This window comes from Oncorhynchus kisutch, unplaced genomic scaffold, assembly GCF_002021735.2.
Source record: "Oncorhynchus kisutch isolate 150728-3 unplaced genomic scaffold, Okis_V2 Okis09a-Okis19a_hom, whole genome shotgun sequence".
Classification (NCBI taxonomy): Eukaryota; Metazoa; Chordata; class Actinopteri; order Salmoniformes; family Salmonidae; genus Oncorhynchus; species Oncorhynchus kisutch.
This window is the reverse complement of record NW_022261985.1, coordinates 18,436,995-18,451,603: the sequence shown is the minus strand read 5'-3', so window position 1 is coordinate 18,451,603 and position 14,609 is coordinate 18,436,995. Positions and strand designations below refer to the sequence as shown.

General features: G+C 43.7%; 1 protein-coding gene across 1 annotated transcript in view; it reads left to right on the top strand.

Moving 5' to 3' along the window:
• Window positions 1-3,911: 3,911 nt before the first annotated feature.
• The window catches only part of LOC116360564 (CD9 antigen), a 43,517-nt gene continuing 32,819 nt past the window's right edge, over window positions 3,912-14,609 (top strand). Inside the window, exon 1 of the mRNA XM_031815374.1 lies at window positions 3,912-4,183. Coding sequence (XP_031671234.1) covers window positions 4,115-4,183 — 69 coding nt within the window. The 5' untranslated portion in view covers window positions 3,912-4,114. The remainder of the gene's footprint in view (window positions 4,184-14,609) is intronic.

The window sequence follows — 14,609 nt, the reverse complement described above, 5'->3', positions numbered from 1 at the left end:
CACACCCCTACACACACACACCCCTACACACACACCCCTACACACACACCCCTACACACACCACTACACACACACCACTACACACACACACCACCACACACACCACTACACACACCCCTAAACACACACTGCTACACACACACACACCGCTACACACACACACCGCTACACACACACACCGCTACACATACACACACCACTACACACACCCCTACATACACACCCCTACACATACACACCACTACACATACACACACACCACCACACACACACCACCACACACAACACTACACACAACACTACACACACACCCCTTGTTGGGGAATAATCCGAATTGGTTGGTAACATAGGTAAGATGTTTTATATTCATCATATGTTTGTAAGTTACTTCTCATCAGAATGTGTTTGTATAATACTGTGGCAGGGTTGCAGCATCTGTTCTATGTCAAGACTAAGTTGTTTGGGCCGCAGAGAGGGGAGAGGTCAAGGTGTCATCATGTGTAAACATATCTTTTGCTCCACTGTGTCTGTGTGCCAGTCACTCCCTACTTTTCCCATCGGGGAGAGGAGGATGGCAGTGTCTGGAATCATTCTATGCTCCCCGTGAGCTTGTCCAGGATTGGTTGTATTTAGAATTGGTTGTATCTAAATGACAATTTGATATATGCCTGTTGATATGGAGGATTGGTTTATGGTTTCAGGGTTTGAGTAAGGAGACAAAGCTGAACGATTTATTATGTCTATGCTGTCTGACTATATGTGTTCTTTGCTATTAAAGGATCGCAGTTGCAATGTAGAAGGGGCTCTCAGAGAATTCATTGATAGACACTGAATTGATCTGAGAGTCACAGGGTTGTGATAGAGCTCATATAATTAAAGATGGACTTAGATAACTAACTCTGACTTGTGTTGGGGTTTGCTCTCATGATTTGGTAAATAGAGGACATTTCCACGACACCCTACACACACACCCCTACACACACACACACCCCTACACACACACCCCTACACACACCCCTACACACACACACACCCCTACACACACACACACACACCCCTACACACACACCCCTACACACACACACCTACACACACACCACTACACACACACCCCTACACACACACCCCTACACACACACCCCTACACACACACACACCCCTACACACACACACCCCTACACACACACCACTACACACACACCACTACACACACACACACCCCTACACACACACACACCCCTACACACACACCCCTACACACACACCCCTACACACACACACACACACCCCTACACACACACCCCTACACACACACACACACACACACACACCCCTACACACACACCCCTACACACACACACACCTACACACACACCCCTACACACACACCACTACACACACACCACTACACACACACACCACTACACACACACCCCTACACACACCCACCCCTACACACACACCCCTACACACACACCACTACACACACACACCCCTACACACACACCCCTACACACACACCCCTACACACACACACCCCTACACACACACACCCCTACACACACACACACCCCTACACACACACACCCCTACACACACACACCCCTATACACAAACACACACACCACTACACATACACCACTATACACAAAAACACACCCCTACACACACACCCCTACACACACACACCCCTACACACACACCCCTACACACACACCCCTACACACACACCCCTACACACACACACCCCTACACACACACACCCCTATACACAAACACACACACCACTACACATACACCACTACACATACACCCCTATGCACAAACACACACCCCTACACACACACCACTACACACACACACACACACACACCACTACACACACACACACCTATACACAAACACACACACCACTACACATACACCACTATACACAAACACACACCCCTACACACACACCACTACACATACCCCCCTATACACAAACACACACCCCTACACACACACCACTACACATACACCCCTATACACAAACACACACCCCTACACACACACCACTACACATACCCCCCTATACACAAACACACACCCCTACACACACACCACTACACACAAACACACACACCACTACACACAAACACACACACCACTACACATACACCACTACACATACCCCCCTATACACAAACACACACCCCTACACACACACCACTACACACACACACACCGCTACACACACACACCCCTATACACAAACACACACACCACTACACATACACCACTATACACAAACACACACCCCTACACACACACCACTACACATACACCACTACACGTACACCCCTATACACACACACACACCGCTACACACACACCGCTGCACACACACCCCTACACATACACACACACACACCTACACACACACACATCACTACACACACACACACCACTACACATACACCCCTATACACACACACCCCTATACACAACCACTCACACCGCTACACACACACCCCTACATACACACCCCTACATACACACCACTACACACACACACCACTACACATACACACACCACTACACATTCACCACTACACACACACACCCCTACATACACACCCCTACATACACACCCCTACACACACACACACCACTACACATACACACAACCGCTGCACACACAACCCTACACACACACCCCTACACACACACCCCTACATACACACCACTACACATACACACACCACTACACATACACCACTACACATACACACACACACCACTACACATACACATACACACACCACTACACACACACACTGCTGCACACACACCCCTACACACACAAACACCACTACACACACACACACACACACACACCACTACACATACACACACCACTACACAAACACACACCCCTACACACACACCAACATTCATCCTGCACTGCTCACAGATATGAGGCAGCCATCCCAATCATCATCATCAATGGTGCAGGCTAAACCTGCTCCATGATTACAGTAATACACACACACACACACCACTACACATACACACACCACTACACATACACCACTAAACATACACATACACACACCACTACACACACTGCTGCACACACACACACACACACACATACACACACCACTACACACACACCACTACACATACACACACACACCACTACACATACACACACCACTACACATACACATACACACACCACTACACACACACACTGCTGCACACACACCCCTACACACACAAACACCACTACACACACACACACACACCACTACACATACACACACCACTACACAAACACACACCCCTACACACACACCAACATTCATCCTGCACTGCTCACAGATATGAGGCAGCCATCCCAATCATCATCATCAATGGTGCAGGCTAAACCTGGTCCATGATCACAGTAATACACACACAAAGGACGGGCTATGTGTGGTATGTGTATCACGGTGCAGTGGGAAGACAGACTCTCTGGACACAACAGGAACCATTGTTCTGGACACTGTCCCTCTGTCCCTGCTTCTCTGACCCTCTATCCGTGCATGTGTGTATGGGTGTGTGTGTGTGTCAGGACTCAGACTAAGCAAAGAGCCAGAGAGAGGCTGATCTGACCTGTAATTTGCAGAGAGGCTGATCTGACCTGTAATTAACAGTATGCCTTGTCAGAGTGAATCACCTCAGCCTCACACACACATATACCGTGTTGAGTAACAACCTGACTAAATCTATAGCACTCAAATCTGACTAGTTGTTCATATTCTGTATATTGACAATAAAAAACCTAAAGAAAAAAAGAATGAAAGAGAGAGAAAGAGAAAGAGAAGGAGAGAAAAAGAGAAAGAGAAAGAGAAGGAGAGAGAGAGAGAAAGAAAAAAGTGGCAGACAATTTGTGTCTGAGGTGGGAGTGCTGTGCGCCTCTATATAGGCACCACCACACACAGCACACAGACAGCAGAGACAAAGGGGGCTGAGGACTTCATCAACTTCCATTCGCCCAACTGACCGGAATCAACAACATTATTATACAGCTTTTCTAACAGTATTATAGACGTCTACATCTCTTCATCTGACAGACAGACGGACCATGGCGCTACTGACGGGAGGAGAGACTTGCGTCAAATATCTGTTGTTCGTCTTCAACTTCGTCTCCTGGGTGAGTCTCACTCAATGCAACTCCTTATGACTGAATACTGCGGTTGGGCTGACTACAAATGAGGACACTTCGGTCCGGACCTCGGACATTTATTCTAATTTGAAAAGTCAATAACAAAAATATATATTTTCTACACAATAAAGAAAATCAATTATGTCTCAACATGTAAATGTTGGTCCCAGCGTTGATCAAAGGCCAGAAGGCTTATATTCTATCAGCGCCTGCCTCTTCACCAACGAGAGGAATCTTCAACACTGGTTTGTTCGTTATGTTCGCCTGCATCCCCCGGCTATGCCTCCTGGATTTGCTTTTATAGAAGCACATTCACTACTCTCTCAAACGGTTAAATCCGCCCTCTCGCTGCACAGGCCGAGGGCCTGAGACGTGAAACGAACTGCCCCTGCTTGGAGTCCGCTCAAGTCGGCAGCAAGATACGCTGCAGATGGTGTTTGCTTGATACCGGAAAAAAATACAATTTTAAAACCGTTATCATGTTCCTCAATGAATTCAGTGCCTTTCAGCAGTAGGCCTATGCTCTCTCGACACAGAGCGCACCCAGACTAGGCTATTGTGTTGTCCAATCAGACAAACTTTGTAACTGATAGTCAATCAAAAGTCACATGGCCGAAGTTGCTAGATAACCACCAACGAATTACAGAATATCTCCTATTTGACAAATCGAGTTGATCATTATACAGACAGCAGATGAGCTCATGAATAACGGGGAGATGAAGAGAGGGAATAGTTTACATATCAAGGTATCTTAACAGGGACCAACTCTGTTTCAATGTATTACAGTAGCACAGAGAAGGAGAGGAAACGTTATAGTGGTATTGACTCTCTCATACGGGCAGCAGTATCAGACAGCAGATGAGCTCATGAATAACGGGGAGATGAAGAGAGGGAATAGTTTACATATCAAGGTATCTTAACAGGGACCAACTCTGTTTCAATGTATTACAGTAGCACAGAGAAGGAGAGGAAACGTTATAGTGGTATTGACTCTCTCATACGGGCAGCAGTATCAGACAGCAGATGAGCTCATGAATAACGGGGAGATGAAGAGAGGGAATAGTTTACATATCAAGGTATCTTAACAGGGACCAACTCTGTTTCAATGTATTTCCATATCTAGGCCTACTGCCATACCGCTTGTTGATCACACATTCTCTACCGACGCTCTGGGCAGCAGTATCAGAGGAAACGTTATAGTGGTATTGACTCTCTCATACGGGCAGCAGTATCAGACAGCAGATGAGCTCATGAATAACGGGGAGATGAAGAGAGGGAATAGTTTACATATCAAGGTATCTTAACAGGGACCAACTCTGTTTCAATGTATTTCCATATCTAGGCCTACTGCCATACCGCTTGTTGATCACACATTCTCTACCGACGCTCTGGGCAGCAGTATCAGAGGAAACGTTATAGTGGTATTGACTCTCTCATAAGGGCAGCAGTATCAGACAGAGGAAACGTTATAGTGGTATTGACTCTCTCATAAGGGCAGCAGTATCAGACAGAGGAAACGTTATAGTGGTATTGACTCTCTCATAAGGGCAGCAGTATCAGACAGAGGAAACGTTATAGTGGTATTGACTCTCTCATAAGGGCAGCAGTATCAGACAGAGGAAACGTTATAGTGGTATTGACTCTCTCATAAGGGCAGCAGTATCAGACAGCACAGAGGAAACGTTATAGTGGTATTGACTCTCTCATATGGGCAGCAGTATCAGACAGCACAGAGGAAACGTTATAGTGGTATTGACTCTCTCATAAGGGCAGCAGTATCAGACAGAGGAAACGTTATAGTGGTATTGACTCTCTCATAAGGGCAGCAGTATCAGACAGAGGAAACGTTATAGTGGTATTGACTCTCTCATAAGGGCAGCAGTATCAGACAGAGGAAACGTTATAGTGGTATTGACTCTCTCATAAGGGCAGCAGTATCAGACAGAGGAAACGTTATAGTGGTATTGACTCTCTCATAAGGGCAGCAGTATCAGACAGCACAGAGAAGGAGAGGAAACGTTATAGTGGTATTGACTCTCTCATAAGGGCAGCAGTATCAGACAGAGGAAACGTTATAGTGGTATTGACTCTCTCATAAGGGCAGCAGTATCAGACAGCACAGAGGAAACGTTATAGTGGTATTGACTCTCTCATATGGGCAGCAGTATCAGACAGAGGAAACGTTATAGTGGTATTGACTCTCTCATAAGGGCAGCAGTATCAGACAGAGGAAACGTTATAGTGGTATTGACTCTCTCATAAGGGCAGCAGTATCAGACAGCACAGAGGAAACGTTATAGTGGTATTGACTCTCTCATATGGGCAGCAGTATCAGACAGCACAGAGGAAACGTTATAGTGGTATTGACTCTCTCATAAGGGCAGCAGTATCAGACAGAGGAAACGTTATAGTGGTATTGACTCTCTCATAAGGGCAGCAGTATCAGACAGAGGAAACGTTATAGTGGTATTGACTCTCTCATAAGGGCAGCAGTATCAGACAGAGGAAACGTTATAGTGGTATTGACTCTCTCATAAGGGCAGCAGTATCAGACAGAGGAAACGTTATAGTGGTATTGACTCTCTCATAAGGGCAGCAGTATCAGACAGAGGAAACGTTATAGTGGTATTGACTCTCTCATAAGGGCAGCAGTATCAGACAGAGGAAACGTTATAGTGGTATTGACTCTCTCATACGGGCAGCAGTATCAGACAGCACAGAGAAGGAGAGGAAACATTATAGTGGTATTGACTCTCTCATAAGGGCAGCAGTATCAGACAGCACAAAGGAAACGTTATAGTGGTATTGACTCTCTCATAAGGGCAGCAGTATCAGACAGCACAAAGGAAACGTTATAGTGGTATTGACTCTCTCATAAGGGCAGCAGTATCAGACAGAGGAAACGTTATAGTGGTATTGACTCTCTCATAAGGGCAGCAGTATCAGACAGCACAAAGGAAACGTTATAGTGGTATTGACTCTCTCATATGGGCAGCAGTATCAGACAGCACAAAGGAAACGTTATAGTGGTATTGACTCTCTCATATGGGCAGCAGTATCAGACAGCACAGAGGAAACGTTATAGTGGTATTGACTCTCATAAGGGCAGCAGTATCAGACAGAGGAAACGTTATAGTGGTATTGACTCTCTCATAAGGGCAGCAGTATCAGACAGCACAGAGGAAACGTTATAGTGGTATTGACTCTCTCATATGGGCAGCAGTATCAGACAGCACAAAGGAAACGTTATAGTGGTATTGACTCTCTCATATGGGCAGCAGTATCAGACAGCACAAAGGAAACGTTATAGTGGTATTGACTCTCTCATATGGGCAGCAGTATCAGACAGCACAAAGGAAACGTTATAGTGGTATTGACTCTCTCATAAGGGCAGCAGTATCAGACAGCACAGAGGAAACGTTATAGTGGTATTGACTCTCTCATAAGGGCAGCAGTATCAGACAGCACAGAGAAGCAGAGGAAATGTTATGGAATTTTCAAGTGAGACAGGAGTCAGAATTGTGGGTTTCAGTGGGACTGGGACGAAAGGAAAATAGCCTCTATATAAGGCTAAATAAAGCTACTGCGTGAGTCAACCAATAAATAATACACTTGATTTAGGATCAGTGATTTAGGCTACATTATAGCATGCTAAATGTTTCTGATCAGTGATTTAGGTTACATTATAGCATGCTAAATGTTTCTGATCAGTGATTTAGGTTACATTATAGCATGCTAAATGTTTCTGATCAGTGATTTAGGCTACATTATAGCATGCTAATGTTTCTGATCAGTGATTTAGGTTACATTATAGCACGCTAATGTTTCTGATCAGTGATTTAGGTTACATTATAGCACGCTAATGTTTCTGATCAGTGATTTAGGCTACATTATAGCATGCTAGATGTTTCTGATCAGTGATTTAGGCTACATTATAGCATGCTAGATGTTTCTGATCAGTGATTTAGGCTACATTATAGCATGCTAGATGTTTCTGATCAGTGATTTAGGTTACATTATAGCATGCTAATGTTTCTGATCAGTGATTTAGGTTACATTATAGCATGCTAATGTTTCTGATCAGTGATTTAGGTTACATTATAGCATGCTAGATGTTTCTGATCAGTGATTTAGGCTACATTATAGCATGCTAATGTTTCTGATCAGTGATTTAGGTTACATTATAGCACGCTAAATGTTTCTGATCAGTGATTTAGGTTACATTATAGCATGCTAATGTTTCTGATCAGTGATTTAGGTTACATTATAGCATGCTAGATGTTTCTGATCAGTGATTTAGGCTACATTATTGCATGCTAGATGTTTCTGATCAGTGATTTAGGTTACATTATAGCATGCTAGATGTTTCTGATCAGTGATTTAGGTTACATTATAGCATGCTAGATGTTTCTGATCAGTGATTTAGGTTACATTATAGCACGCTAAATGTTTCTGATCAGTGATTTAGGTTACATTATAGCACGCTAAATGTTTCTGATCAGTGATTTAGGTTACATTATAGCATGCTAGATGTTTCTGATCAGTGATTTAGGTTACATTATAGCACGCTAAATGTTTCTGATCAGTGATTTAGGTTACATTATAGCACGCTAAATGTTTCTGATCAGTGATTTAGGCTACATTATTGCATGCTAGATGTTTCTGATCAGTGATTTAGGCTACATTATTGCATGCTAAATGTTTCTGATCAGTGATTTAGGCTACATTATAGCATGCTAGATGTTTCTGATCAGTGATTTAGGCTACATTATTGCATGCTAGATGTTTCTGATCAGTGATTTAGGCTACATTATAGCACGCTAAATGTTTCTGATCAGTGATTTAGGTTACATTATAGCATGCTAGATGTTTCTGATCAGTGATTTAGGTTACATTATAGCATGCTAGATGTTTCTGATCAGTGATTTAGGTTACATTATAGCACGCTAAATGTTTCTGATCAGTGATTTAGGCTACATTATTGCATGCTAGATGTTTCTGATCAGTGATTTAGGCTACATTATTGCATGCTAGATGTTTCTGATCAGTGATGTAGGCTACATTATAGCATGCTAGATGTTTCTGATCAGTGATTTAGGCAACATTATAGCATGCTAATGTTTCTGATCAGTGATTTAGGCTATATTATAGCATGCTAGATGTTTCTGATCAGTGATTTAGGCTATATTATAGCATGCTAGATGTTTCTGATCAGGGATTTAGGCTACATTATACCATGCTAGATGTTTCTGATCAGTGATAGATGAGCTACCTCTTCCACCTGTCCAGCCAGAGATCAAGTAACCAAATATACAGACAGATTTTCAGTCAAACAAAATCACATTGATTGATTATCAGACAAATCACGGGCTTTAGGTCAGAGGTAGGCTTGTTTAACATGCTAACAAAATGTTCTGATCAGCGAATATTTCAGCAAACTAGAATAAATATGATCATTAGCACTCACCTCATTTTAGTTAACACTTCTCCTGCCTAATTGTTACCAAATATCACTCACCTCATTTTAGTTAACACTTCTCCAGCCTAATTGTTACCAAATATCACTCACCTCATTTTAGTTAACATTTCTCTTGCCCAATTGTTACCAATTTAAAAAATATATATACATTTAACCTTTATTTAACCAGGTAGGCCAGTTGAGAACAAGTTCTCATTTACAACTGCAACCTGGCCAAGATAAAGCAAAGCAGTGCGACAAAAACAACAACACAGAGTTACACATGGAGTAAACAATAAACAAGCCAATGACACAGTATAAAAAAATAAAGTCTATATACTGTGTGTGTAAAAGGCATGAGGAGGTAGGCAATAAATAGGCGAATAATTACAATTTAGCAGATGATGATGTGCAAGTAGAGATACTGGTGTGCAAAAGAGCAGAAAAGTAAATAAAAACAGTATGGGGATGAGGTAGGTATATTGGGTGGGCTAATTACAGATGGACTATGAATAGTTGCAGCGATCGGGTAGCTGCTCAGATAGCTGATGTTTAAAGTTGGCGAGGGAAATTAAAGTCTCCAACTGGTTTTTGCAATTCGTTCCAGTAACTGGCAGCAGAGAACTGGAAGGAAAGGCGGCCAAATGACGTGTTGGCTTTGGGGATGACCAGTGAGATATACCTGCTGGACCGTGTGCTACGGGTGGGTGTTGTTATCGTGACCAGTGAACTGAGATAAGGCGGAGCTTTACCTAGCATAGACTTATAGATGACCTGGAGCCTGTGGGTCTGGTGACTAATATGTAGCGAGGGCCAGCCGACTAGAGCATACAGGTCACAGTGGTGGGTGGTATAAGGTGCTCTGGTAACAAAACGGATGGCACTGTGATAGACTGCATCCAGTTTGCTGAGTAGAGTATTGGAAGCTATTTTGTAGATGACATCGCCGAAGTCGAAGATCGGTAGGATAGTCAGTTTTACTAGGGTAAGCTTGGCGGCTTGAGTGAAGGAGGCTTTGTTGCGAAATAGAAAGTAAATTCTAGATTTGGTTTTGGATTGTAGCTGTTCAAGATGAGTCTGGAAGGAGAGTTTACAGTCTAGCAAGAAACCTAGGTATTTATAGTTGTCCACATATTCTAGGTCAGAACCGTCCAGGGTGGTGATGCTAGTCGGGCGGGAGGGTGCGGGCAGAAAATGGTTGAAAAGCATGCATTTGGTTTTTACTAGGGTTTAAGAGCAGTTGGAGGCCACGGAAGGAGTGTTGTATGGCATTGAAGCTCATTTGGAGGTTAGTTAGCACAGTGTCCAAAGAGGAGCCAGAAGGATACAGAATGGTGTCGTCTGCGTAGAGGTGGATCAAGGAATAGCCCGCAGCAAGAGCAACATCATTGATATATAGAGAGAAAAGAGTCGGCCCGAGAATTGAACCCTGTGGCACCCCCATAGAGACTGCTAGAGGACTGGACAACATGCCCTTCGATTTGACACACTGAACTCTGTCTGCAAAGTAGTTGGTGAACCAGGCAAGGCAGTCATTAGAAAAACCGAGGCTACTGAGTCTGCCGATTAAGAATATGGTGATTGACAGAGTTGAAAGCCTTGGCCAGGTCGATGAAGACGGCTGCACAGTACTGTCTTTTATCGATGGCGGTTATGATATCGTTTAGTACCTTGAGTGTGGCTGAGGTGCACCCGTGACCGGCTCGGAAACCGGATTGCACAGCGGAGAAGGTACGATGGGATTCGTGATGGTCAGTTATCTGAGAGCTCAGATAGGCAGGGCAGGATGGATATAAGTCTGTAACAGTTTGGGTCCAGGGTGTCTCCCCCTTTGAAGAGGGGGATGACCGCGGCAGCTTTCCAATCCTTGGGGATCTCAGATGATACGAAGGAGAGGTTGAACAGACTGGTAATAGGGGTTGCGACAATGGCGGCGGACAGTTTCAGAAATAGAGGGTCCAGATTGTCAAGCCCAGCTGATTTGTATGGGTCCAGGTTTTGCAGCTCTTTCAGAACATCTGCTATCTGGATTTGGGTAAAGGAGAAGCTAGGGAGGCTTGGTCGAGTAGCTGCGGGGGGGGGGGGGGGGGCGGAGCTGTTGGCCGAAGTTGGAGTAGCTAGGAGGAAGGCATGGCCAGCCGTTGAGAAATGCTTGTTGAAGTTTTTGATTATCACGGATTTATCGGTGGTGACCGTGTTACCTAGCCTCAGTGCAGTGGGCAGCTGGGAGGAGGTGCTCTTGTTCTCCATGGACTTTACAGTGTCCCAGAACTTTTTGGAGTTGGAGCTACAGGATGCAAATTTCTGCTTGAAAAAGCTGGTCTTTGCTTTCCTGACTGACTGCGTGTATTGGTTCCTGACTTCCCTGAACAGTTGCATATCGCGGGGACTATTCGATGCTATTGCAGTCTTTATCTTGGATTGATGCTAAAGTAACTATAGCCTCAACTCTGCACGCTGTGGTCGTCGGCTCCTGGGAACTCTTCTTAATCTTTTTCTTGGATTGATGCTAAAGTATCTATAGCCTCAACTCTGCACGCTGTGGTCGTGGGCTCCTGGCTCTGACCTCACTGTCTTCATCGGTCAATCAGATTAGCCTCGCGTCCTGTTTATAAAATGGGCTGGAATGGATGCTGTTGGTGTTCCACTGAGTGCAATGATTGTTGATTTAATCAGGCTAAACCCTTCAATGTGGCATTAAGAAGGAATAATACTAACATGACCATACATGAGTACAGAGGACATTACCATACTAACATGACCATACATGAGTAGAGAGGACGTTACCATAGTAACATGACTATACATGAGTATAGAGGATGTTACCATAGTAACATGACCATACATGAGTAGAGAGGACGTTACCATAGTAACATGACTATACATGAGTATAGAGGACCATAGTAACATGACTATACATGAGTAGAGAGGACCATAGTAACATGGCTATACATGAGTAGAGAGGACCATAGTAACATGACTATACATGAGTACAGAGGATGTTACCATAGTAACATGACTATACATGAGTATAGAGGACCATAGTAACATGACTATACATGAGTAGAGAGGACGGTACCATAGTAACATAGTAACTAGTCTAAAGAAGGCCAGTTTTGTTGCTTCTTTAATCAGAACAACAGTTTTCAGCTGTGCTAACATAACTGCAAAAGGGTTTTCTCAGGATCAATTAGCCTTTTAAAATGATAAACTTGGATTAGCTAACAGAACGTGCCATTGGAACACAGGAGGGATGGTTCCTGATAATGAGCCCCTGTACGCCAATGTAGATATTCCATAAAAAATCAGCCGTTTCCAGCTACAATAGTCATTTACTATATTAACAATGTCCACACTGTATTTCTGATCAATTTGATGTTATTTTAATGGAACAAAGATTTGATTTACAAATCAGTCTGCCAGTCCTTTTGACAGTCTATATACTACAAATCAGTCTGCCAGATCTCTTGACAGTCTATTTACTACAAATCAGTCTGCCAGTCCTTTTGACAGTCTATTTACTACAAATCAGACTGCCAGTCCTTTTGACAGTCTATATACTACAAATCAGTCTGCCAGTCCTTTTGACAGTCTATTTACTACAAATCAGTCTGCCAGTCCTTTTGACAGTCTATTTACTACAAATCAGTCTGCCAGTCCTTTTGACAGTCTATTTACTACAAATCAGTCTGCCAGTCCTTTTGACAGTCTATTTACTACAAATCAGTCTGCCAGTCCTTTTGACAGTCTATTTACTACAAATCAGTCTGCCAGTCCTTTTGACAGTCTATATACCACAGATCAGTCTGCCAGTCCTTTTGACAGTCTATATACCACAGATCAGTCTGCCAGTCCTTTTGAGAGTATTTCAATCTGAAGGAGGTTTGAAGTGACTGATATGCATCAGAAAGGTATTGGGAAGTTCAGAAGACTCAGGCTGTCATGTTGTCTGATCTTCTGTGTATTGAAGAAGGTCATCAGGCTGTCATGTTGTCTGATCTTCTGTGTATTGAAGAAGGTCAGCCGACTATCATGTTGTGTGACCTTCTGGGTAGAAAATAGGAAGGTCATCAGGCTATCATGTTGTGTGACCTTCTGGGTAGAAAATAGGAAGGTCATCAGGCTATCATGTTGTGTGACCTTCTGGGTAGAAAATAGGAAGGTCATCAGGCTATCATGTTGTGTGACCTTCTGGGTAGAAAATAGGAAGGTCATCAGGCTATCGTGTTGTGTGACCTTCTGGGTAGAAAATAGGAAGGTCATCAGGCTATCATGTTGTGTGACCTTCTGGGTAGAAAATAGGAAGGTCATCAGGCTATCATGTTGTGTGACCTTCTGGGTAGAAAATAGGAAGGTCATCAGGCTATCATGTTGTGTGACCTTCTGGGTAGAAAAGAACAGCCCTAGTTTGGGAAACTCTGCTTTATGACAAAGAAGTGAAAGTGTATTGATTTCTTCCTCTGACTTTCTCACGTCTCCTGTTCTTCTGTTCCTCCTGTGGGTGGAGAACAGAGATAAAGAGGGGCAAATAGAAACAGAGAGATTGGAGAAAAAGGAGAGAGAGAGAGAGGCTGGTGGTGGGGAGACAAAGACATTGTTGTTGATTCTCCAGAGTCCTGAGGGAGAACAGAGCTTCAGTTACACACACACCCCTAGAGGTCAACAGTGTGTGTGTGTGTGTGTGTGTGTGTGTGTGTGTGTGTGTGTGTGTGTGTGTGTGTGTGTGTGTGTGTGTGTGTGTGTGTGTGTGTGTGTGTGTCATCATTGATGCTACCCTGGTAAACTTGTCACCACCAAGGGGGGAACAAACAGAAAACAACACCCAGCCAGGATGTTTCCGTATCTAATCATTGTTATCTTCTATGTCATGTTTACCTAACATGTTGTTATGGAGAGGTCTTCAATGGAGACCTTCCTGCTAACCTGTTGTTATGGAGAGGTCTTCAATGGAGACCT